The 24,388-nt window shown below is 39.7% G+C and overlaps 2 protein-coding genes across 2 annotated transcripts in view; both read right to left on the reverse strand.

Moving 5' to 3' along the window:
• The window catches only part of FRRS1L (ferric chelate reductase 1 like), a 42,651-nt gene extending 40,846 nt beyond the window's left edge, over positions 1-1,805 (reverse strand). The window contains 1 exon segment of the mRNA XM_043983215.1: positions 1,424-1,805. Coding sequence (XP_043839150.1) covers positions 1,424-1,649 — 226 coding nt within the window. The 5' untranslated portion in view covers positions 1,650-1,805.
• A 5,873-nt stretch (positions 1,806-7,678) lies between these two features.
• Positions 7,679-24,388, reverse strand: part of TRIM14 (tripartite motif containing 14) — a 50,736-nt gene continuing 34,026 nt past the window's right edge. Inside the window, exons 4-6 of the mRNA XM_043983199.1 lie at positions 19,927-20,089; positions 17,852-17,944; positions 7,679-11,482 (exon numbers count right to left, since the gene is read on the reverse strand). Of these exons, the coding sequence (XP_043839134.1) occupies positions 10,947-11,482; positions 17,852-17,944; positions 19,927-20,089 (792 nt within the window). The 3' untranslated portion in view covers positions 7,679-10,946. The remainder of the gene's footprint in view (positions 11,483-17,851; positions 17,945-19,926; positions 20,090-24,388) is intronic.

The raw sequence follows: 24,388 nt of genomic DNA on the forward strand, positions 1-24,388 counted from the left end.
TATAATTTATAGAAATACTGCTAATCTAAATTAGCAAAGGGAATTTCTTTCTTGGAAGTCGCAGTTCTGGTCTCCCCCCATAATAGTATGTTTGTAATTTTGTCATATTCACAGATCATTTTTATAGGTACATCTCAGTCCCTAATTAGGTGGGTAAGAACAATACCGTGCACTTCTTTGATATGCTAAAGCACCTAGCAGTGTGTTAAATCCATAGAAATTAACTATTTATTGATTGATTTCAGAAACGGACCTGTTTTTGATAATTCTTTGTGTTTATAGATGTCCTTTATTGTTATCAACAACCCATATTTTAGCCTCAAATTTGCTTCTTTCGCATATTTTATAGAAAGTGAAGAATTTTCAAGATCTCAGGAAAATATTAAATCTTGCTTATATTCTTTGTAACGGTAAATATACTTTTTACACAATAAGGAGGACAGGCTGGGTCTCACTATTTGAGGGACGCAATCTTCTCTTAGACTAGGCTAGTGGGAAAACCCACACAAAGGAAATCTCAGCTAGATGCACGGGAGGCGGGGGGCGGGAGGGGCTGGTAGCCCTGAATGATGGCAGGACACACCGAAGGTGGGTAAAAATGCTGGATAAAATTCATGGGAAAGGGGATGAGATGGGGTTGGAAGCATGGGAAAAGATGACATGATATGATGTCTAAGGGGAGAGAAGGAATGACATCATGATATTTAGAAGAATACTGTAATGAGAGGATGTTTTAAAAAGCTAAAGGAAGGTATAGGATTTTTATATTTTCCCCAAAGCTCCTGATAGCAAGGGATATGAAAATGCAGCTTGGATGAGGCTTGGGGAGAACACTGGCAGTGAACCTGGCCTCGGTTCCCGCACCGCCCTCTGGGGGGGCTGCGGAAAGGGGGTGGGGCTCAGTCAGTGAAGCTAGAGCTAGCTCCTCAACCTCTGTCGCTAGCCCAGACAACAACCAATCCATGCCAATCCTGCAGAGGATTCTAGGCTCGACATCCTCCATTTCTTTCTCCCCCGCCATAGCTTCTCTGAAAGCAAGGGGACAGGCAGAGGGGAGAGAGATAGAGCTCCAAGCGCATCTCATCCCCAGTATCACCAACCTACTCCTTTCCCTCTTCCCCTCCCCCCTCCCCTGGTAGCGCATTTCTCTATTCCCCCCCCTCCCCCCCCGCCAGAAGTCCCCGGGGCCAGCTCGCCCCTTATCCCAGTCCCTCTCCCGTCCCTTCTCCGCCCCCCTCCCCCCCCGGCCATTGTCCTTGGTGATCTCTGGGTGGTCTCCCCACTCCCATCCCCTTCTCCCAGCCCCCAACTCCTTCTCTTAGCCCCCCCCATCCCTCGCTCCCAATCCCCCCCCATCCCCTGCTTCCAGATTCTTTCATATCCCCACCCCTCCCCATCCCCCACCGTGGACCCGCAGCCTCACCCTCCTCGGACAGGTAGCGAAGGTCATAGAACTCGCTGGCGAAGGTGCCGTAGGTCGAGTCGTGAGGCTGGCGCTGCACCTCGTCGCTCCCCGAGCTTGAGGGGTCCCCTCTCCTGGCGCTGTCGTCGGCTGGGCTGGCCGACGAGGCTATGGGCCCCGCCAGCAGCAGCAGCCAGGCGCTGCAGCCCAGGCAGTGCAGAAGGGGCAGCAGGGGCAGTTGGAGCATGGCAGCGAAGAAAAAGAGCCCGCCGAGGAGCTGGTACCGGCCGGGTGGCTGCACCGGCTCCGGGCTCTGTCTGCCTTTCTCTCTCTCTAGGCAACGCTGACGCAGCCTCAGCCGCAGCCCCAGGCCGCAGCCTCAGCCGCAGCCCCCTCGCCTTTCTTCCCCCTCCTCAGGTCCCCTCCCTTATCCCCCCGCCCCCGTCCCCTCCTCCCCCCCTCCCCACTCGGCTCCCTCTCCCTCATACTCTCTCCTTTTTTTCTAAATCCCTCCCTAGCAAATTCAGATTGAACACAAAGGAACCAAAGAATGGGGCGTATTTACCGCATAAAACCGGTTGCTGAGAGACCTGCCAATCTACCCAGGTTTTGTCCTAAAATCGTGCAAAAAAAAAAAAATCACTGTGAACGCCTTTGTGATGGAAAAATTACAAGAAAAGAAAGCGGAAAATAGCCTTCAAGAATTAAGCATTTCAAGGATTTGCAATTTTCTATGTGTGGCAGCTGATTTTTAAAAAAAATACAATTATTTCTGCACATTCAATGAATTAAAAAACAGGAACATTTAGGTTTGCTCCAAATTGTTTCCTTTCAGGTAATGTTTTCAGCTACCTTGTTTTCAATTATTCCTCAGAAGAAGAAGCTCAGGCAAATTATGAGATGTTAAATTATGCGTTTATTTGTTTTTTTCCCCCGGAAAAATACTCCCGAATAATCTGAATATCTTAATTTACCACATTCTATCCAGCAGTGCCTTCATTTCTGGATTTGCTTGCACAATACACAAAGGAGAGTCCATATTGAAAAGTCTATTAGTAGGAGTTTGCAGTTTACAATCACATACATACATGTGAAATGTTACAGTTACAGATGCATCCGAATGTAAAATTGAAATATAATGTGGTTTCCCTCATGGTTTGAGGAACGAACTAAATCCTAAAGGAGCCTGTTAGTTTCCCTACCCGGACCCTCCCTTTCTTCTGTTCAATTTAAATCAATTAAATTATACAAGAATCTGCTAAATGGTTATTATGTGCGATATACTGCTTAGGTCTTTGGAAAATACTGGAATAGAGATAAGGGCTGGATCGGTGGTTTCCTTGATATGGGACATTCCTAGGTGAAGGGCACTCCCTCTACCAATGCAGGTTGACTTCTCCCTTAGAGCAGGGCTTTTATTTTCAAATAAAGACAGGCTTTCTCTCCTTCCCATTTCCCCACTCTTGCCACAGAAAAACCAAGAAAAACAAAACTGTTACAAATATGCATAGCTAAGCAAACAGATTCCAACATTGTCAAAAAAAAAAAAAGTCTTAATCTGCCTTCTGAGACCATCACTTCTCTATCAGGGGTTGGGCAGTATGTTTCATCATGAGTCCTCTGGAATTGTGATGCCACCTAAAGTCTTTTTAAAAATTATTTATTCAGTATTTTATTTTTCCTCAGTTACATGTAAAAACAAATTTTAACATTTGTTAAAATTTTGAGTTCTAAATGTTCTCCCTTCCTTCCCCCCATTAAGAAGACAAACAATTTGATATAGGTTATACATGTATAGTCACGCAAAACATTTCCATATTAGTTATGTGGTAAAAAACACAAAAAACACAAAAAAACCCCAAGAAAAAAAAACCAAGAAAAATCAAGGAAGTAAAAAAAAAATTGCTTTGATCTGTATTCAGACTCCATCAGTCCTTTCTCTGGGGATAGATAGCATTTTTCATCATAAGTCCTTCAGAGCTGTCTTGGATTATTCTCAGTATTACTGAGAATATCTAAGTCGTTCACAATTGATCATCTTACAACATTGCTGTTACTGTGTACAACGTTCTCCTGGTTTTACTCATTTCCTTTTGAATCAGTCCATGTAAAGTCTTTCCAGGTTTTTTGAGAGCATCCTGCTCATCATTTCTTATAGCACAGTAGTATTCCATCACAATTATATACCACAACTTGTTCAGCCATTCCCCAACTGATGAACATCCCATCAATTTCCAATTCTTTGCCACCAGAAAAGAGCTATAATATTTTTGCTATAAATATTTTTGCACTACAGTATTTTTTGTCCTATAAAGATTTCTGTTACTTCTGGGGCTTTGAGATACAGACCTAGTAGTGCAACCTAGAGTCTTAAGTTTCCTGGAACACCTAAAAAGGTTGAGTTCCCCTGGGTCATATGTTAGAGGCAGACCTTGAAGTCTTTCCTTCCAAGAAGTCTTTCCTTCTTGGCTACATGGCTGGTATCACATGGAATTACATCATGTTGCCTTGCTATGGGAAATATAAAGACATATAAACCATAATTCCTGTCATTAAGGAGTTTGTAATCTGAGGATAAGTCCACAAAGAACTAGACAAGGGGGGCATGGCATATTTGTTACATTCTATGCAAGCCTAAATTGCTTATCTAACCAAGGTTTTGCACTTTCCCTAAATCAAATGCAACTTGACTTATGTTAGCAGTGGTGCCATTTAAAGTGGCATTTTCTGGAATTCCATATATATGCAATTAGGAAAAAGTAATATAAGACCTATTCCTCAATTCCTCCCTTCTATACTATCTTCTAGAATTAGCTACATACCTTGTCTAACCTTAGTCCTAAACTTGTAAGATAAATACCATAAAAAGGGGGTTCAAAAGAGCAAGATAATATGTGGTTGGAAAGATCAGGAAAAAAATCATGGAAGAGCCCATACATGCAAAGAATTTTGAAGGAAGTATAAGCTTTTGACAGGTAAAGATTGGGGTGGGGGAAGGAAACAAATTCTAGGTGGGGAGAAAGAACATGAGTAAAGACATGGAGGTAGGAGAAAAATAAATACTCTAGTTTGTGAATTGTATGAAATGAGTAATAGGAGTAAGACTTGTAAATTAGGTTAGTCATATTTGTGGAAACCTTGAATTACAAGCTGAAGTGTCTGGACTTAATTTGAGGAACCACTCAAAGTTTTAAATTTAATATGATTGAAATAGCTGTGAATAGGACAGATTAAAAAGGGAAAGAGATTAGAGGTAGGAAGAACTGATTTATACAGTTCCAAAAATGTGTTACTGGAATATGGATGTGGTTTTATGATATTTATTTTCCTATAATCTACAAAGAATTGGATGACCCCATTAGGGTTGAGAAATTACATAAAAGGGAGGACCTAAGTAAAGATGGTGGTAATCATAACTTGCTTTGACATGCTCTGTATTGTTCTTCTAATGGCAGAATAACAGAATTTCAGAGTTTGAAGGTAACTCAGAGTCATTTAGTCAACCCATATATAAACCCCAACAAAAACAAAACAAAACAAAACAAAACAAACCCACTACAACATTCCTAACAAGTAGTCATCTAACCTTTGCCTTGAAATTCTCAATTGGGAAGGGACCCAAGGCAGCCCATATTGCCTTAGGATAGCCCTAATTCTTCAGTAATTTTCCCTTACATCTAACCTAAATTGCCTTCTCTGCAATTGGTACTCAATATTGCTTCTAGTTCTGTCCCCAGGACCAACTAGAACAAATTGAATGCATCTGCCACATGATAGGTCTCCAAATACTTAAAGCTAGCTATGATGTAGCCCCAACCCTTTTCCTGGTTAAGCACCCTATTTTTGGCAGTGAGGGAATAGAATACCATGTATTGAAGATTAAATTCTGTCAATTTTGCCTGTATTTGAGTTAGCAGGTAAAGTATTTGGTTGGAATCACTCAGGCGTCTGATGATATTCACAATGAATTGTTAAGGAAAACATGGGAGCAAACATCCAAGAAAGGTTTGCAAAGCAGTATGGTAATTCTGTTGCAGTGGTCTAGTGTTCTCCTGTGCTTTTTTCTATTTGTGGGGTTTGGTAATTGACCCTCAATCTCCTAGGACCTAGCTTCTTAAACTGTGGGGTTTCAACCCTATATGGGGTCATGTAACTCAATATGGGGGTCACTAAAATTCTGGCAACAGTAAAAGGTTATGTATATCTATTTTATATACTTATTATATTCAGGGTCATGTAAAAATTTCTCAGTGAAAAGGGGTCATAAATGGAAAAAGTTTAAGAAGCTAGACCCTAGGTGAAGTGGGAAGCCTGTGTGGCCTGTATCCTTTAGGTATGTGGGTTGATTGTGTGGTTTGGGTACTAGTCTGCTCCATAGCTTAAATTTAGAGTGGATCAATTAAGACATCTGAATGATGATACGTTTCAAATTCAGCCTTGAGTTACATATCTTAGCCCAGTGGCTGAGCTCAATCCCCCGTCACTAGAGAACAATTCCTGACACCGGATACTGGACTTTTAGGGAACCTCCCAGTAGGCAAATTGTGAGTTTAACAGTTTATAATCCAGGTCATTCCTGTTTATACTCATATATGCTCACATAATTATTCATTATCAATCAATCAATCAACATTTATTAAGTGTCTATGTGCCAGGCACTGTGCTAAGTGCTGGAGATACAAAAAGAGGCAAAAGACAGTCCCTACCTTCAAGGAGTTTACAATCTAATGGGAGAGAGTGGACCAGTAAAGCCTCTATCAATCCATTTGTGTGAAGGTGGCAAGTTGTCACTTTGGAGGGGCTTTGTTGCCATATCCTTCCACAAACACCTCAGAATTCCAGAGAGAAATTTAGAATGTTAATGAAACAATATTTAAGTAAATTTAAGGTGTAAGAAAATCTTCATCAAGAGTTTCTGTTACTCTCAGGGCTTTCCCAAGGTAGAGATAAAGGTTTATCATTGAGACCTATGGCAATGGTGATGCTATATTAGAGGGGGTATTAACCTTTTCTGTGCCACAGATGCTTTTGATGGTCTGGTGAAGCCAATCTTTCTCTGAACAATGTTTTTAAATACATAAAATAAAATACATAGGATTAAAAAGGAGAAGAATTATATTGAAACACAGTTTTTAAAATAAAAAATCATAAAAAGTAAGTTCATGGACCCGGGGGTGCTTGAGGTGGGGCACACTCTTGCTGTATACGAACACTGTTTTGAGCAGGTGAGCACAAGAACAAACACTTATCTCCCTGATTCCTGGTATCAATACCACTTAGTAGCTTGGTCTGTTGTTGCAATTGCAGTTGCAGTTGCAACAGGCTTTTCAAGTCACAATCTGTGCTAACTTGACTAGATTTTGGATTTGCTGTGAGTAAATCCTGTTTCTTTCCTCACCTGTCAGATCTGATGATCTGATGATCCAGTGAACTTCTGGTTTGATCTAGCACATACTCTATTTTTCTCTCCTGGACTGATATTTACCCACTTTTCCTTAGGAAGCTTTTTACTCCTTGTTAATTGCTCTTCAGTATCTGTCTCTGGAGGCCAGGGATTTAACAAATCTGTTCTTGTGGTAAAGTTAACCAAAGACTATATAAAAGGCTTCCTCTTTCATGGAGCTCTGGAGGGTGGAAATGGGAATTCTGGAGGTGCCTCTAATATCCATCTTCACATAGTAAAAGGTGTCTTGGTAAATGAAAGAAACTAAAGGGGAGGTTTAGCTTGACTACTTTTTCCCATCCACAGACAGACCTACCAAATTTTATAATAATTACAATATTGGGGCAGGTGGATTAAAGAGAATTTAGCCAGAACCTCTGTTGAATTCTCATCATTCCCAGGTGTGGAATGGACATATTCAACACCAGCTTAAAAATGTTCTCTTATGGAGAACACTGACTCCTCTGTCACAAGGGGGAGCCATATACAGTAAGGAGTCCTATATTAAATGCAGCATCCATTTTCTTTAAGAGGAATTTCTTGGTATGTTGCAATTTACCTCAGGATTTGGAGAGGAAAAGTACTTGACCAAAAAGAAAGAAAAACCCAGGAATTTAAATGGACGGTTGTGATTATATAAAACTGAAAAAACTTTAGCACAAACAAAATCGATGCAATTAGAATTAGAAGAGAAACAGCTGAGAAAAAAATCTTGGCAGCAAGTTTCTCTGATAAAGGTATGATATCAAGGATTCATAGAGAACTGATTCAAATTTATAAGAACAAGAATCATTTGCCAATAGACAAATGGTAAAAGGTTATAAACAGGCAGTTCTTAAAAGAATGAAAACAAGCTCTCAACAACCATGTGAAAAAAAATGTATGAAATGACTAATAAGAGAAATGTAAATGAAAACCCTAGGGTCCCACCACACTCTTATCAGACTGGCAAAGATGACCAAAAAAGGAAACAAACAATTGTTGGAGGGTACATGGGAGATTAAGCATTGTAATGAACCATTGTTGGAGTTGTGAACTGGTTTAGTTATTATAGAAAGCAATTTAAAACTATACTGAACCCCCCCCCCACACACACACACTAAATTGTGCCTATGCTTTGATTCAGCAATGCCACAATTAAGCCTGTACTTCAAAAAGATCAAAGAGGGTATCAGGATCCCCATGCCAAGATCACCCCTCTCTTTTAACTCCTTTCTTTTTAGTATTAGGAAACACCCTATCTTCCAGGGCTGAAGCCCAGGAAGCAAGCTATGCTCTGAGCTTTGGCAAAACAACAATTCTTTGCACTAATCCTCCAGATGAACTCAGCCACAGAAAAATCACAGAACTGTTTCACACCAGCACCAGGTGGTCTCTGAGCTGGGACAAGTACTTATAGTACCCATGTCCTGGTCATGAAGCCCTGCTATGAATCAAACTTGTTTCATTGTCGCCATTACCCCTCATTGTCAGGGATACAACTCACTGCATGGTCACCAGTATATACAAATTGAGATTTTCCCACACAAAAGTGGGTCTCCTAACTAGAGGAGGTCCTGGCACATGCATCTAGTTTCCTACCTCCAATGGAATAAAGAAGATTTTTTTTTGCTTATGATCATTGTTAGTTCTTTGGTTTTATTTTGCTTTATTTTATTTTTCAGTTAACTGTAGTCGTGATAACCTGTGTGAGCTCTTTGGTATTTTTAGAGTTAACAGTGGTTGCAAAACTTTTGTGACTCTTTGGTCATTTGTTGTCAGAGTTGAGCAGTGAAAGGACTCATATGTATAAAAATATTCATAGCAGTACTTTTGGTAGCAACAATAAACTTCAAACAAAGCATGCGCTCATCAATTAGGGAATGATTAAACAAATTATGCTATATTAATGTAATGGAATATTATCGAGCTGTAAGAAATGGCAAAAGGGATGGATTCAGATGATAATAATAGCTAGTTAGGGACTGATGAAGAGTGAACTGAGCAGAACCTTGAGAATAATTTATACATTAACTATATCACCATAAAGAACAACATCTTTTAAGACTCAAAGGCTGTGATCAGTGCAGTGACCACAAATGACTTCATAGGTCAGAGGCCAAAGCATGCTGCCCTGAGTGGAAAGAGGGACCCTACAGGCTCCTGTAAAATTAGTTGTTACATTTGGGGACATCTTCCAGGATCTGAAGGACTGACTCTCATCAACCTTGAACACAATTCTCTTTTGGAGCCCTACACTATTTGGGGCTCATCTCACTTTGCATGCTTTCTTTTTGAGCTAGTATGCTTGTCTTATAATTGGATGGGTTTGGACTTTCATTTGGAATGTCCTGTTAATGTTGAAGGGATCCAGTGGAGAAAATGGAGAGTTCTATGTGTTGTAGGGACCTGTAGAGGCATTCTGGGCCTTTATTTGGCTTGCTCTATACACTGGTACACAATCCATTAGGGGAAACTGTTATCCCAAATGGGATTGTCTTATGTGTTAGAATTTTCACTCAAGGCAGTTTGGCTTTTCACTTAGGCATGTTTGTGTGCATGCATGTGTGGTGAGGTCTTTCAATTGGCCCATAGATTAGGAACCTAATCCCTGTTGGGAGAGCTCCACATACTCTGGGAACTAATTTGAGATTAGACTTTTCCTCTGAGAGAAAGCTCATTTTTCCCCTTCCTTTTCTTTATTTTGTTTAGTTTTAATTTATTTTTTTCATCTTATTTGTGTTTTTTTTTCTTTCTTTTCAGGCCCTTCTTTATAAATGCTAGGCTGAAATTTGGGCATCTTAAATAGAGCTTTATAGTAACCTTAAATCCCATGTGTGCAACTTCTCCATCCTAGAGAGCTAAGGAGTATGACATGTTAGGTTTCAAGACACAAGAAAGAATCATTTGCTTTATTGAATCAAGTCTTGTAATTTGTTTGCCCAGGTTGGTAGTCCTGAATGAGTAAAGGTCAAAAGCTGTTAAGTCCCTTATAGAAACCATACATCACAAAAAAATCAGTGTACTTGCTTTCCTACGGGAGGATTTTTCCTTAATTTTCCTGATTTTGCTCATCTGCTTGGCAGATCCTAGCATCCCTGATTAGAATGACCTATACTCAAGAGTCTCTTAACCTAAAACTGGTTACATTTTAGTTTTTGTTTAGTTTCTAGTCTACAGTTATACAAACTACTGGTGGTCCTGGTACAATATTGCATTTCTGGTGCCTCCTTTTATCTCCATAAGCAATTTGGTCAGATGAGTAAAACATCAGCACAAAGCAGTGAGATAGCCATTCCAGGACCAAGGTTAAGCTAAATACACTGCATTCTGCCAAGGCCTAAGTTGTAAAGTATGGATTGAATATTATGGGTCTAATCTCTTTTAATCTTTTTTCTTTGTTTTATGCCCTAACATTTTTACAGAGTATTGACATTACCACCTAGTATAATAACATTACTAGTAATGTTAATGCTAATAATTATTAGTATCACTACTAGTTTGTAGTAATAAACATTATTACCTGGCCTCCCTAGAATTACTACTCCACTTGACATACCCATATGCCATTACAACCTGGTTGCCTAAAGCAATGGCTTCAAACTTCATGTTAGCTTTAAACATATCACAGAATCTATTTATGCCAACAGTATTCAAATCTTTGTTTTTCTTCAGAGACTTGTTTATCTGATTATATGTTTGATTAGACAAAAGGATAAGGGGTGGTAGGGGGCTGAAAAACAGCCAGTGGGTTTAAGGTTCCTACTCTCAGGAAAGCACAGGGGATAAAGTGCTGAACTTGGAGTTGGGAAGACGAGACTTCAAATTTCTCCTCTCTTACTTTAACCGTGTGACCACAAGGAAGTCACTGGGTCTCAATTTCCTCATCTGTAAAATGGGGTAATGATATGCAGAGTACCTACCTCATGGGGTTATTGTGAGGTTCAAATGAAATAATTTATATATAGATTTATCATCACTTTGCAAACTTTAAAGTGTCATACAAATGTTGTTCATTATTATTATCATCACAGTACCAGGTATATGTCTGCAAAGAGAGTTCTTCCTGTGCCCTTCATCACTTACATGGGGGCCAATCATCTCCTGGGATTAGTGAGGGCCCTATGGCAATTTACGGATGGTTACTGATCCTTCCCATAGCCTCAGTGCTGGATAAAGTGGTTCTTGGAACCTTGAATGAAATGTATGCATATGTGTCATGCCACATGTTATGTCATAAAAAGAGAGAATTCCAGCCTCATAGTCTAGAAAAACTCCAATCCTTTCAGGATCATGATCTATTGTTATGCGTGTCCTTTCTCCATTATGAAATGCCCAGTATTCCAGATCAAATCTTTTTAAACACCAAGACTCTCGATTAAACCCTAAACGACTAGCTTCAGAATTTCCTTTGCGTTCCATAGAAGAATACGCCACCCCTATCCACCATCCTATCCCAGCCTTGAGTAAATCTACCTCCCAATAATGACTCCCAGAAAAGAAAGAGTCCCGGCTCAGCACCTGCCACAGTTTATCAAACCTCTGGGGATTACATAATTGAATCTTGCTCATCAAAACACAGGTCACTGTCAACCGGTCATCAGACAATCGTAGCCGGGGATGCATAGTATCTGGTTCCAGGGTTGGGATTCTGGCATCTGTTTAAAAGACAACAACACTGCAGATTTCTTTCCAAAATATAGCAAAACAATAGCAACAACAACCACAACCACAACAATAACAACAATACACCTGAATAATTAGAAACATTCAAAAAATAATGTTCTGGTTCATTTTAAGTTAACTGGATATCTGGTTTTGCTTCAAGCTGTGCTGAAAACCTTTCTAAATTGCATCAGGATTTTTCGTTTTTTTAAATGCTTTTGTCTTTTGCCAGTATATGAGAAAAAATGGCTCTTCCTTCAATGAATGAGAATCTTTAAATATGTTACAGACATCAATCATGAAGAGATATCACTATTAAATGGGACTGTAGATGTAAATGGTATAGAAGTTGGTAGTCATCAGGGATTTAGTAAGTTTTGAGATTTGCTTTTTTTTTTCTTCTCCCTCCTCGCTTCCCATCCTAGAGCACTTATTTTTATTTATTTATTTATTTAATTTTTTAAAGTGAGGCAATTGGGGTTAAGTGACTTGCCCAGGGTCACACAGCTGGTAAGTGTTAAGTGTCTGAGGCCAGATTTGAACTCAGGTACTCCTGACTCCAGGGCTGGTGCTCTATCCACTGCGCCACCTGGCTGCCCCCCCATCCTAGAGCATTTATGCTTAGTGCTGGGTCCCATATTTTGTGATAGATATTGATAAGCTGGAGAACCAGAAAAGGGAGACGAGGACATTGAAGATTCTTGTGATCATGTTATACCAGGATTTTTGATGGAAATAGGGATATTTAGCCTGGGGGGCGAGCCATGGGGATTTGGGGGTAAGGCAATAAATAATAATTATCTTCAAGAGTTTATAGGTCAGTCCTATAGAAGAGACATTAGACTTGCCATGCTTGGCTCCAGAGGGCATAACTAGGAATATAGGGTATATTTAGAGCTAGAAGGGATCTCGTAGGACATCTAGTTCAACCCTCTCCCTTTAGAGATGAGGAAACTGAGGTCAAGGGAAGTGAAGCAACTTGCCTAAAGGGAGACAGAGAGTAAACCTACATGGTCTGACTTCAGGGCTCAGAATCCATCTACTTCACCAAACTGTGTTTTAATTGGTGAAAACTGTCAAGGCATATTTAGGATTGATGTAAAGAATAACTTCTGACAGTTAGAGTCATCCAGAAATTGAAAAGGCTGCCTTGGGAAGTGGTGGGTTTTTTCTTGTTTAATGTATGACCACTTTGAGTTGATTTTATAGAGGAAAGACTTGTCCAGATAGTGATTAGATTAGCTGGACTGTGAGGTTCTTTCCAACTCTGAGATTCTGCAGAATGAGAACAGATAAGTTTGGAAAGATGAATACTATATAAGAGGACATGAAGTCTCTTAATTCATAAATGTTATTCACCAAGTCTTGTAATCATAGCCCTAGAAAGAGATTCTTCTTCAAGCTATAAAGAGACAAATTTAGAACACATAAAGGTAACCCTAACTTTACAGAACAAGCATTCATTTATGGAATTCATTACACCAAGAGATGGTGGTAAGAGCTGGGGGGAAAATTTTTTTAAAATATTCAAAAAAAAGTGTTTGACTGGATAAATCAAACTCATGGAAATCCATTTTAAGAGAAATCAGCATATTTAGGGTTAACCTTTTCAAGTTGACATCACTTCACCTTATATTTATTTTCACATACTAGATATCATTAGATCCTCTCAATATCCCTATGAATTTATAGGATTCCTCTACTTCCTCCTCACTATTATTATTAGGTTTAGACTTATGATTTCCTTAATTCTGGAAACTCCATCGACTATTCTGTAACTTATTGTTTTAGAGAATTGTCTAGTGGCCCTGAGAAGTTAAATGACTTGTTTATGGTCACATGATATATCAGAGGTGAGGCTTGACCCAAGCTCTTCCTAACTCTATACACCATGTCCCATTGCCTCTTAAAGTGGCTATTACCACTCTCATTTTACAATTTAAGAGGCCGAAAATCAGAGAGGTTAAGTGAATTGACTAAGTCCACTCTTCTTCTCCTTCTCCTTCTCCTCCTTCTTCTCCTTCTTCTCCTTCTTCTCCTTCTTCTCCTCCTTCATCTCCTTCTCCATGTCCTCCTTCTTCTTTGTTTCCTTCATCTTTGTCTACTTCATCTTCTTCTTGAATTATAGCTGTATTTCATTGCTATAGCAAACCTCTACTGAGGAAGTTCCTCATGAGTCAAGATGGACTTCTGCTTTGCAATTTTTAGTCATGATGAGTTGTCTGTAGCACTGAAAGGTTAAGGGACTTGCACAGGATCACACAGTCAATATATGTCAGAGCTAGGACTTGAACCCAGGTCTTCATGACTCCAAAGCTGGTTCTCTAACCACTCCACCACACTGCCTCTAATAATGTCTTTTTTTTTTTTTTTTTTGGTGAGGCAACTGGGGTTAAGTGACTTGCCCCAGGGTCACACAGCTAGTAAGTGTCATTTGTCTGAGGCTGGATTTGAACTCAAGTTCTCCTGAATCCAGGACTGGTGCTCTATCCACTGTGCCACCTAGCTGCCCCTAATAATGTCCTTTTATTATAGCCCCTTGGTGTCATTTTTTTTTTTTTTGCGGAGCAATAGGGGTTAAGTGACTTGACCAAGGTCACACAGCTAGTAAGTGTCAAGTGTCTGAGGCCGGATTTGAACTTAGGTACTCCTAAATCCAAGGCTGGTACTTTATCTACTGTGCCACCTAGCCGCCCTTCTTTGGTGTCATTTTGAGGTAGAATCCTAAGCCAGATGAGCCATGAATCTGATTCAGTGTGACATTATTAAGGTTCTTAAGATATCAACCTTGGTATGTGTACCCTCTTAAGCAATTTTTCATACTTCACAAAAAGTGATTCAAAACATTCTGTTTCTGTCAGAGCTCTGAAGCTTCTCTTATTTGTGTCACTCGTGAATTCCCTTCAACCCCCTTCTACTCAGGAAAGACCTCATTAATTCATAGAACAAGTTCCTGCTTATCTTCTTCCTCCTCTTGACATCCTCACACTCAATAGTTATGCAGATATTTTTGCCTGGAAGGACTTCAAAAACTTGTATTGATAAACTAGAGCAGGCATCAAGTTATATTTTAAAGTTCACTCCCACTAATGCTATCTCCAAGTAGATAGCACAATGTGAATCTGGACACCTGGATTTTAGTCTTAGTTCTGCAATTTGCTTATAGGATGCCCTCTGGCAAGTTACTTAGCCCAAGTCTCAGTCTTCTCCTCAACTGTCCCAGATCTGTGAGGTCCTTTATAACTCTAATATACTATGACTCTATCCAGCACCCACTGGTGCTGATAGGGCTTTCAGCCCCTGACTCTCACCCCACTTCAAGCTATGTCAATACATTAAAAACTGGGCTAACGTATTCTTCATTATTGTCATTTCATCATGTAGACCAAAGTAATTACTAAGGACTGGTTTATCTATTTTCTACAATCTTTTTGGAGAGATTTAGGGCTTTTCTTTGGGCATGATTTTTATCCATTACCCTATGTACACTTTTTTAGGATGGATCTAGAACAGTGATATCATCAGTTTTCACATGAGAAAACTCACTCTACTAATGACAAGATTCATCTACCTTCTTCTCTTGATTATTATTAGGCCTGGACCTATGATTTCATTAGTTCAGAGGACTCCTGGTGGGGAAATTCCCTCTATCAATACACATCAACTCTTCTGCAACTTAGAGTACTGATAAGTTAAATGATTTTTTTAGGGTCACATAACCAGTAAGTGTCAGAGGTCATTCTAACTCCAAGGCTTGTCCTCTAACTCATGTTGCCCATATGTAGTATAGGAACATAAAAGGATAGACTGTGATTACTGCCAGATCTCCCTGTTTGTCTCAGGTTTCATGATACAAGGATGGAGTTTAAGGCTCTTTCAAATAGTAACCTTTGTAGGTATTCAGGGGATATGAGAAATTACCTTAGGCCAAAGAAGTATTGCTAGATCTGTGACCATCCTTTCTATAATAAATAGCCAAGGGGACTGGGTCTGAACACTACACACAGTGTTACAACATTCTCTTTCCCTGGGCATCTCAGGTCTGCTCTATGGATTTGTTCTTACAAGACCTAGAATTGTTCAGTGATTGTACCTAGAGCCTTCTTTACCAAGATAGTATAACAAAGGGTAGACAGGTTTTGAAGAACATAGCTGCAATATGCCCTGTGAGGCTAAGCAGGAGAAATATAACACCTCTTCTACATAACAGTCACTCAGAAACTCAACAGCTATGAAAAGCTAAGCTGCTAGTCATCCCTCCACCACGTTGGTCCCCTTCTTCCATTAGTTATTTGTTCCTTGGGGGCTTCTTTATGGGATGGGCCCAGGCCATTCCTCTCCTAAGTGTGCTCCTGACTATCTGAACTTTGCCACCATCCTTCTCCCCTCCCCTTGTGGGGTACCTTCTCTTTCCTGTTCCCCACTTCCTTTTCAGCTCCCTCTTATGCGTTGTCTTCACTGTTAGAATGGAAGCTCCCTGAGAGGAGGAATTGTCTTTCTTTTTGCTTGTATTATATTTTTATCACCGGTGCTTAGCTCAGTGATTGGCATACAGTAAGTACTTGATAAATACTTGCTGTCTTGTCTTACCAAAGCCTTCTCTTTCCTAGGTGACATCTTCTCAGTTCTTTCAAATAGTGCTTACATTGCATGGTATGAAGTCCCCTTTCTATATCACTTACTCTACTCTTGACTAAGCTCCCTAATCACAGAACTGTAGATTCTAATAGAAGGGAACTGAGATACCACCTTGTCCAAACTTTACCTGAAGCATCCCATAACCAATGGTTAAATATCCAACCAGTGGTCATACTGTGTCTGACACTCTTTTGAATAATCCAGTAATTTACTGTTCCCCTTGAGGCATCTCATTCTGTTTCTGGACAAGTTTTCATTCTTAGGGAGATTTCTTTTATAGTATATTGACCTGAAAAATGCCTTCCTGTAATCTCCACTCATTGTTCCCATTCTGCCATCTATGGCCAAGCAAAATAAATGGTATCCTTCTAGCATGAAAACTCTTCAAATATTTGAAGACAGTTATCATATCCCTTCTTTGTCTTTTCTCTTTGATTTTCTTTTTCATCATGTCTTTTCTTTTGAAAGCTAAACTTTGTGTGTGTGTGTGTGTGGGGGGGGTGTCTTTAGCCTAATGTCTCTCATCATGCTATCTCTTATGCCAAATGAAAGGGAGCATGAAATAGTGGAAAGAACATAAATCATCAATGAATAGGGATTTAAATCCTGGATCTCTCTCTCTCTCTCTTTCTCACTCACTCACTCTCTCACACACACACACACACACACACACACGTATAATTTGATTATTCACAACCACTCTGTTTTTATTCCCACTTAACAGATAAGGAAAAGGAACCTGAGAAAGTTATATGACTTGCCTAGGAGCAAAAAAATAATCAGATATCTGACTTCCAAGTCTAGGGTTCATTCCCTTCCACCAGGCTTCCTTTCAGTCAAGTAACCTTACTGGACTTCAATCCCTTTATCTTTAAAATGCATTGGACTAAATAATCTATCATCTTAGAATACTATGAGATAAATGAACCAATTCACATGTAGAATAATTCTGAGTCACTCCTTATCTGATTGCTGACCTATGAACTTGAATCGGCTTATCAATGTCCCCTCTAAAGACAGTGGCCCTTAGAATTGGTCATTGCCTTTCATATGTATTCAGATGTGTTCAGATGATCACATTCCATATTCTGGACACTATACTTCTATTTATGCAGATTTCATTAGATTTTTGGCTACTAGGTAGCACTGCTAATTAATATAGCACTTGGTGTCCCCCAAAATGGCTTGTTATTTCAAGGGGAATATTTTCTAAGTCATATCATTCTGATCCTGTGCCTGTACAGTTGATTTTTTAGAGCCTAAGTGCAGGACTTTGCATTTATCACTGTTAAATTTCTTCTCAGATTTCAAAAATCCTTTGGGGCAGAGGTGTTGTAGTCCAATGTTGTTTGATTTTCTTTCTTTCTTTCTTTTTTTTGGTAGGGCAATGAGGGTTAAGTGACTTGCCCAAGGTCACACAGCTAGTAAATGTCAAGTGTCTGAGGCTGGATTTGAACTCAGGTCCTCCTAAATCCAGGACAACTGCTTTATCCACTGCACCACCTAGCAGCCCCTATTGTTTGATTTTCAATGACCAATCCTGATAACTAATATTTTAAAATGTAACTAAAATACTTTGCATTGACAGGGAAAACATTTTAAAATGATGAAAGGATACTCTGTCTCAATTTGTATGTAAAAATAGAAAGATATTTCATAGATTTATACCAAAGTTGATAGTCTTATGCTATCCTATGTTCCTTTATATACTAATGTTACCTTACATTTTAAGAAGAGCGAACGCTCAGGTGTAGATGTTGTTTTTAGCATTGTACCAGGTTTTGACTTGGAAGATACAGAAAGCTGGCTGCAGGTATCTAGAAGAAATTGCAAGAGACTTTTGTTATGCACTCAGAAAAAACAATTCACCTGATCTAGGCAGTTTGTAGTGGTGTTTTTTTCCTTATGTAAATTTTAACTTTATTGTTATGGGTGATTGAGGAAGAAGTTAGGATGAGAAGAAATGCATATTTATGGGTCCCAATACATGAAGGGAGTCTCAGTCTGTACCAGGTGACAGGCAGAGAGGCTATTCTAGGCAAAAAGGAAGTCTTGGAAACTGGAACAAGGAGTTAGGACTGATAGTTCCTAAGAAATTCAAGTGGAAGAGAATAGTTAGGCACATACAAGATAGCAAGATGGTAGGTGCTGTGTTTTAGAGATGAGGTAGGAATAGTAAGCTTTTCCCCCAGGTAGATAATAAATTTAGGATCAACAGTATGAGTTAAGTCAGTGGTACCTAGGCAATGTGTGCTTTTGCACCTGATCAAGGAGAAATTACAGAAACAGGTGGCATAATCTCTCTTCTTCTTTTCTCCTCTCCTTTCTCCTTTCCCTATCCTTCTCTTCTTCCTCATCCTTTCTCCTTTCCCTTTCCCTTTTCCTCTCTTCTCTCCCTTCTACTCTCCCTTCCCCATCTCTTCTTCCCTTCCCCATCTCCTCTCCTCTTCTTTCCCATCTCCTTTCCTCTCTTCTCCTCTTTTCTTTTCACATCTCCTTTATTCTCTTCTTTCCTCTTTCTTCTCTTACGCTTTATCATTTCCTCTTTTCTCTCTTTTCTTTTCCCATTTCCTTCTCTCCTCTTCTCTTTCCCTTCCTTCCATCTTTCCCCCTCCTTTCCTTTTCCTTTCCTTTGTTCCTTCCTTCCTTTTTTTCTCCTTTACTCTATACTTAATGTGTATAGAACACTGTGTTAAGTTTGTTGAATATTCCAAAAGTGCTTGGAGTAGATCTATTTTTGCTTTTGTGTTTCTTGTTGTTGCATTAATTAACCTTCTGGAGACTTTTCACTTTCTTTTACCTCTTCCCCCAAATGTTTATGCATTGTTTGGCTTTTTGTTTTGCTAATTCATTGTTTCAATTGTTCATTAAATTTTCCACAAGGTACTTCTCCCTAGGAGGATTTACTTAATTTCCCCTCTGGTTTTATCTTCTTGTTGCTCTTTTACTTTGTTCTCTAAAACTATTTCAAACAAACCAGAGAAGGAGCTGATCCCAAGTATACCAGATCCTTGCCTACTATTGGTGTTTCATAGGTTATGAACACCAGAAGAATGTAAATCCTTTAAGGACAGCATCTCTTTTCATTTTTTGTCTGGACATCCCTGGTGTCACTCAATTAATGCTTAAAAAATGAATTGAGGGGGGGCAGCTAGGTGACGTAGTGGATAGAGCACCGGCCCTGGAGTCAGGAGTACCTGAGTTCAAATCCGGCCTCAGACACTTAACATTTACTAGCTGTGTGACCCTGGGCAAGTCACTTAACCCCAACTGCCTCACTAAAAAAAAAAAAAAAAGAATTGAATTGTTAAAAGTAGAAGAGACCTAGGTAACTAACTATTCTCTAAGTTCCAGTTATCTTAATATTTCTACTTATGAAGGAGTATTAGTATTCATACTTCCTCCTTTGGCAGACCTCAATAAATGTTTACCGAATGAATGAATGACTAAGTGAGAAAGATGGAAAAGAGCATGAGTAGAAGCAAAGAGGATGGTAACCAGAATAGTTGGGCTGGAGCAGAGGATTTCTTTAGAGAAGCAATAGCCTGGAAAAAAAAAAAGACAGTTTGGGACCAGATTCTGAAGGGCCTTAAATGCAAAGTAAGAGAAATGGACTAAACCTCGTAATTCTTAGAAACTATTGAACTTTTTTTTTGAGTAGAAGAGTGTCATGATGGAAAATATTTTAGGAAGATTAGTTTGATAGATTTATCTGGGCTAAAGAAACCTGGTGTAAGTCAGAAAAGAAAAACACCCTGGATTGCTTGAAAAGAAATTAGGTTAAGTAAAAATGATCTACCTTCTTTAAGGCGGACTTCTAATGGCATCTTCAGAGTGGTAAAAACGGCTGTTGCTAAGTTCCTATAATAGGTCTTCACATGCTCAAACGTGACAGGAATTGGATGACATAATTCTGCAGGAATCATTTGCTGCATCATTTCCTTTTCTGATGCTGTATAATCCTAAAGGCAACAAAATAAATTTTATGTTTCATTTAAACAAATCTGTGAAAAGGAAAAAAAGGTCACTGCCCTTTTTATGCCTACTTACCAAGAAAACTCCAAAACCCATTTCCTCCACTGACTTTCATGTTATTTAGCTTTGATTCCCTCCATTGAAGTCCTACTATGGTACCTCACTGTGGTATGGAAGTGATTCCATGTTCTAAAAAGCTATTTTAGGAGAGTATAAGCGTTGACAGGTCCTTCTAAGATGGAAAGGCTTTGAGTGGGAGTACAGAAGGTCTATCCTTCAAATAGCAATGTAGCTAAGTGTGATGAGGCTCACTGATCTGTCAATCAACAAGCATTTATTTATTTGTTTGTTTGTTTGTTTATTTATTTATTTATATTTTTGCAGGGCAACGAGGGTTAAGTGATTTGTCCATGGTCACACAGCTATTAAGTGTCAAGCGTCTGAGGCAGGATTTGAACTCAGGTCCTCCTGAATCCAGGACCAGTACTTTATCCACTGCACAACCTAGCTGCTCCCAACAAGCATTTATTAAGAGCTTACCATTCACCAGGCACTATACTGAATACTGGGATACAAAGACAATAAAACAAAAATATTCCTTTCCCTCAAGAAGCTTATATTCTAATAGGGGAGACAACCTGTATAAATCAGAGTATACAAAAGAAATAGGAGTAGATGGAATATAACTGTAGAGAGACTGGCACTACAAACAGGTGGAAGAGGAAGGACTAGGAAAGGCGTCCTAGAAGTGGGGCTACAAAGTCAATAAAATAGATAAACCTTTGGTTAATTTGATTTTTAAAAAATGTTATAGAGCCTAGCACCCCAGAAGTTCTCTGGAGTACATCAAAGAACCTTCTCCTTGAGAAACTAAACCAAAGGACAGACACACTGAAAGAGATAAGTGGAACCTGATCAGGACTGAGCTAGCTCCCCACCACCCTTCATTCCAGTCTCCCTCACCCCTGGGGAGATAAGATTAGGTGTGACTGCTGCCTTTGTGGCAGCAGGAGGAGAGAGATGGCTTGAGAGATCCGCAGCCACCCCTTACCCAATTCCCCCAGCCACCACCAGTGGGGGATGGTCCTCCCTCAATAGGGGAACTTTCCACAGTCAGATGATTACCTCATTGGACCACCATCGAACCTCTATAAAAGTATCTGCCTGTCTCCTGCTCGAGGAGATTGGTATCTCAGAGCCACGCTCTGTGCCATGCCTTCTCCCCCATGAGAAGAAGTCCAAGGATTTCTCTCTTGGTTTCCCTTCCCCAGCCCTTAAATAAACTATTATCTTATTCTATTGGATTTGTGTGTAAGAGGATATAATTCTTTAAAGAGGAATTCCTAAGGACCCCTACCCCTATCCCAAACCCCTTACCCTATTTTCCCCACAACATAACGAAGAAAACCAAATTACAAGTATCAAAAATGAAAGGGGTGAATTCCACCAATGAAGTGGAAATTAAAGCAATAATTAGGAGCTATTTTACCCAATTGTATGCCAATACATTTGACAATCTATATGAAATGGATGAATATTTACAAAAATACAAATTACCCAGGTTAACTGAAGAGGAAATAAAATCCTTAAATAACCCCATTTTAGAAAAAGAAATTGAACAAGAAGTGGGGCTACAGCTGAGTCTTGTGTGTGTGTGTGTGTGTGTGTGGCAATTAGGGTTAAGTGACTTGCCTAGGGTCACACAGCTAGTAAGTGTAGTGTCTGAGGCCGTATTTGAACTCAGGTCCTCCTGAATCTAGGGCCGGTGCTCTATCCACTGCACCAGCTGGCTGCCCCTTACAGCTGAGTCTTAAAGAAAACCAGGGATTCCATCACTCAGAAGTTAGTTGGGTAGCATTCCAATGCTAATGAGTATTTTTGGCATGACAACTCCCAGAGATCATCTACTAAATTGCAAAACAATTACTATCTATGTCAATGAAGAGGCAGTGTTGGATAATAGACAGAGTGCTGGAGTAGAAGACAGGCAATCCTGGGTTCAAATTCTGCCATTGACACTTACTAGATGTAAGACCATTGACAAGTTAACTAATCTCTCTAGGTCTCAATTTCCACATCTGTAAAATGGGAATAATAAAACCTTCACTATTACAGGGTTGCTGAAAGGCTTAAATGAGATAAACTATGTAAACCTCTTTACAAACCTTAAAGTTGTATCTAAATGTCAGCTATTATATTTTTATTATTAAGAGAGCACTTATACTAAAGAAAGCAAAAGCATTAGCTTAAAAATATGAGCATATGAGGGGGCAACTAGGTGGCTCAGTGGATAAAGCACTGGCCCTGGATTCGGGAGGACCTGAGTTCAAATCTGACCTCAGACACTTGACACTTACTAGCTGTGTGACCCTGGGTAAGTCACTTAACCCTCATTGCCCTGCACAAAAAAAAATGAGCATATGCCTTTAATGTATTTTGTATATTGTTATTTATATATTTACATTTATAATATAATATTTATAAAACTATATTATGCTGTCATTTCTATTTATTATGTTTTTAATATAATAAAATTGGTTAATTTTTACTTGAAAAAATCTAGTCAGGAGCTCAAATTTTAAAGTTTATGAAACACTTATAGCAACCCTATAAGAAATTGCTAGTAATATTATCCCCATTTCATAGATGAGGGAACTGAGGCTTAGAGAAATGAAATAAATTGCCCAGGGTCACACAGCCAGCTCTTCTGACCTCAAGGCCAGCTCCCTTCCCAGCACAGCATGCTGCTTAACAAAATGATAACTCGAAGGGGAAAAAAATAACAAATGAGAAAATAAGATGTATTAATATAGTATACAATCTACCTGCAACTATACACTTTCTGGAAGCTTGAAGAAAGGAAGCCTATTTTGACCTGGACAAACCCCATCAGTAATATTGCATTTAGATTGTGACACAACATGATAAAAGAACCACCAAATGAACTAGAATATATCCAGAGAAGAGGCTTCAGAATAGTCAAAGCCATGCCGTGGCCAACAAATAGCAGTTAAGCATCTCCAATTCACTATGCTAGGTACTAAGAATGATAACATACCATACCCAGTCTTTCAGTCTGATGGAAAAGGGATGACAACAATTTAAAACATAAAACTGGATAGAATGTGTTGTTATATATGATATATCCAACTCTACAACTCTCTACTCCATGTCTACATCTACCTATGGATAAAATGTATGACATATAAGGAACATCTGAGAGAACTGAGTAAATTTGTCCTGGAGAAGACAAGAAAAGGTTTTCAAATGGCTATCTTCAACTATCTTAGAGGCTGTCCCATAGGAAAGGAATTAGAGATACTCTGCTTATCCCCATAAGGGATGAGGACTAATTTTGGCTCAATATAAAGACTAATGGCTGTCCCCAAATGGCATGACTGACCTTTTTTTTTTTTTCTTCAGGGCAATGAAGGTTAAGTGATTTGCCCAGGGTCACACAGCTAGTGTCATGTGTCTGAAGCCAGATTTGAACTCACGTCCTCCCGAATCCAGGGCCAGTGCTTTATTCACTGTGCCACCCAGCTGCCCATGACTGACCTTTTGAGACAGCAACCCCCCTATTTTTTGTGACCATTAAAACTTATTCAAGGATAGGTATAAACAAAGAACTCCCAAAACATGGTCAGCAGAGAGGAGGAAGAGGGGACAGACACAAGGGCTACTGTTGCAGTGGTCGTTAGGAAGATGCAGCTGCTGTGATTTCTCATCCAGCCAAAGCCCTGTTCTTGTGGCACATGGTACCACTGCTCTAAGGCCCCCAAAACGAAAAAAATAGTGGAACCAGTTTGAGGCAAGCCAGAGGGCTCCCCAACAGTCAAGTGATGCCACCATTCTTGTCATACTGGCTTCCACTGCAAGGTTTAGCTGCTCAGCCCCAGTGTGGGGCACATGGGTAATGCCTGAGGGAAAGGGAGAGCAAGGAAAAGTCTTTGAGAGATCCCTGGAGTCTGGATGTTGGGCCACAGCAGGATATAGGACTTAGTGAGGAGGAGTAGCAATATGGCTTTATGGATCCCATTGCTGCAATAGCCTCTACTGGGGAAGAAGTACTAGAGGTTGCCCAGCTGCCTTGGCAGGTGGAGAGAGGCTGTGGCCATAGCAGTGTTCCTTAACGTTTTACCCTGAGGGTTTTAGTAGAAGGGGGATAAGAAGGCACGTGTATTGCTATGATCTCAACTATTGCACCAGTCAAAAGGTCAGTCAATCCCTTTACAAAAACTGTGTACCCAAATGAACAAAGCCTGAAGAGATCCTTTGGAGATGGC

The sequence above is a fragment of the Dromiciops gliroides genome, chromosome 1 (assembly GCF_019393635.1).
Source record: "Dromiciops gliroides isolate mDroGli1 chromosome 1, mDroGli1.pri, whole genome shotgun sequence".
Lineage (NCBI taxonomy): Eukaryota > Metazoa > Chordata > Mammalia > Microbiotheria > Microbiotheriidae > Dromiciops > Dromiciops gliroides.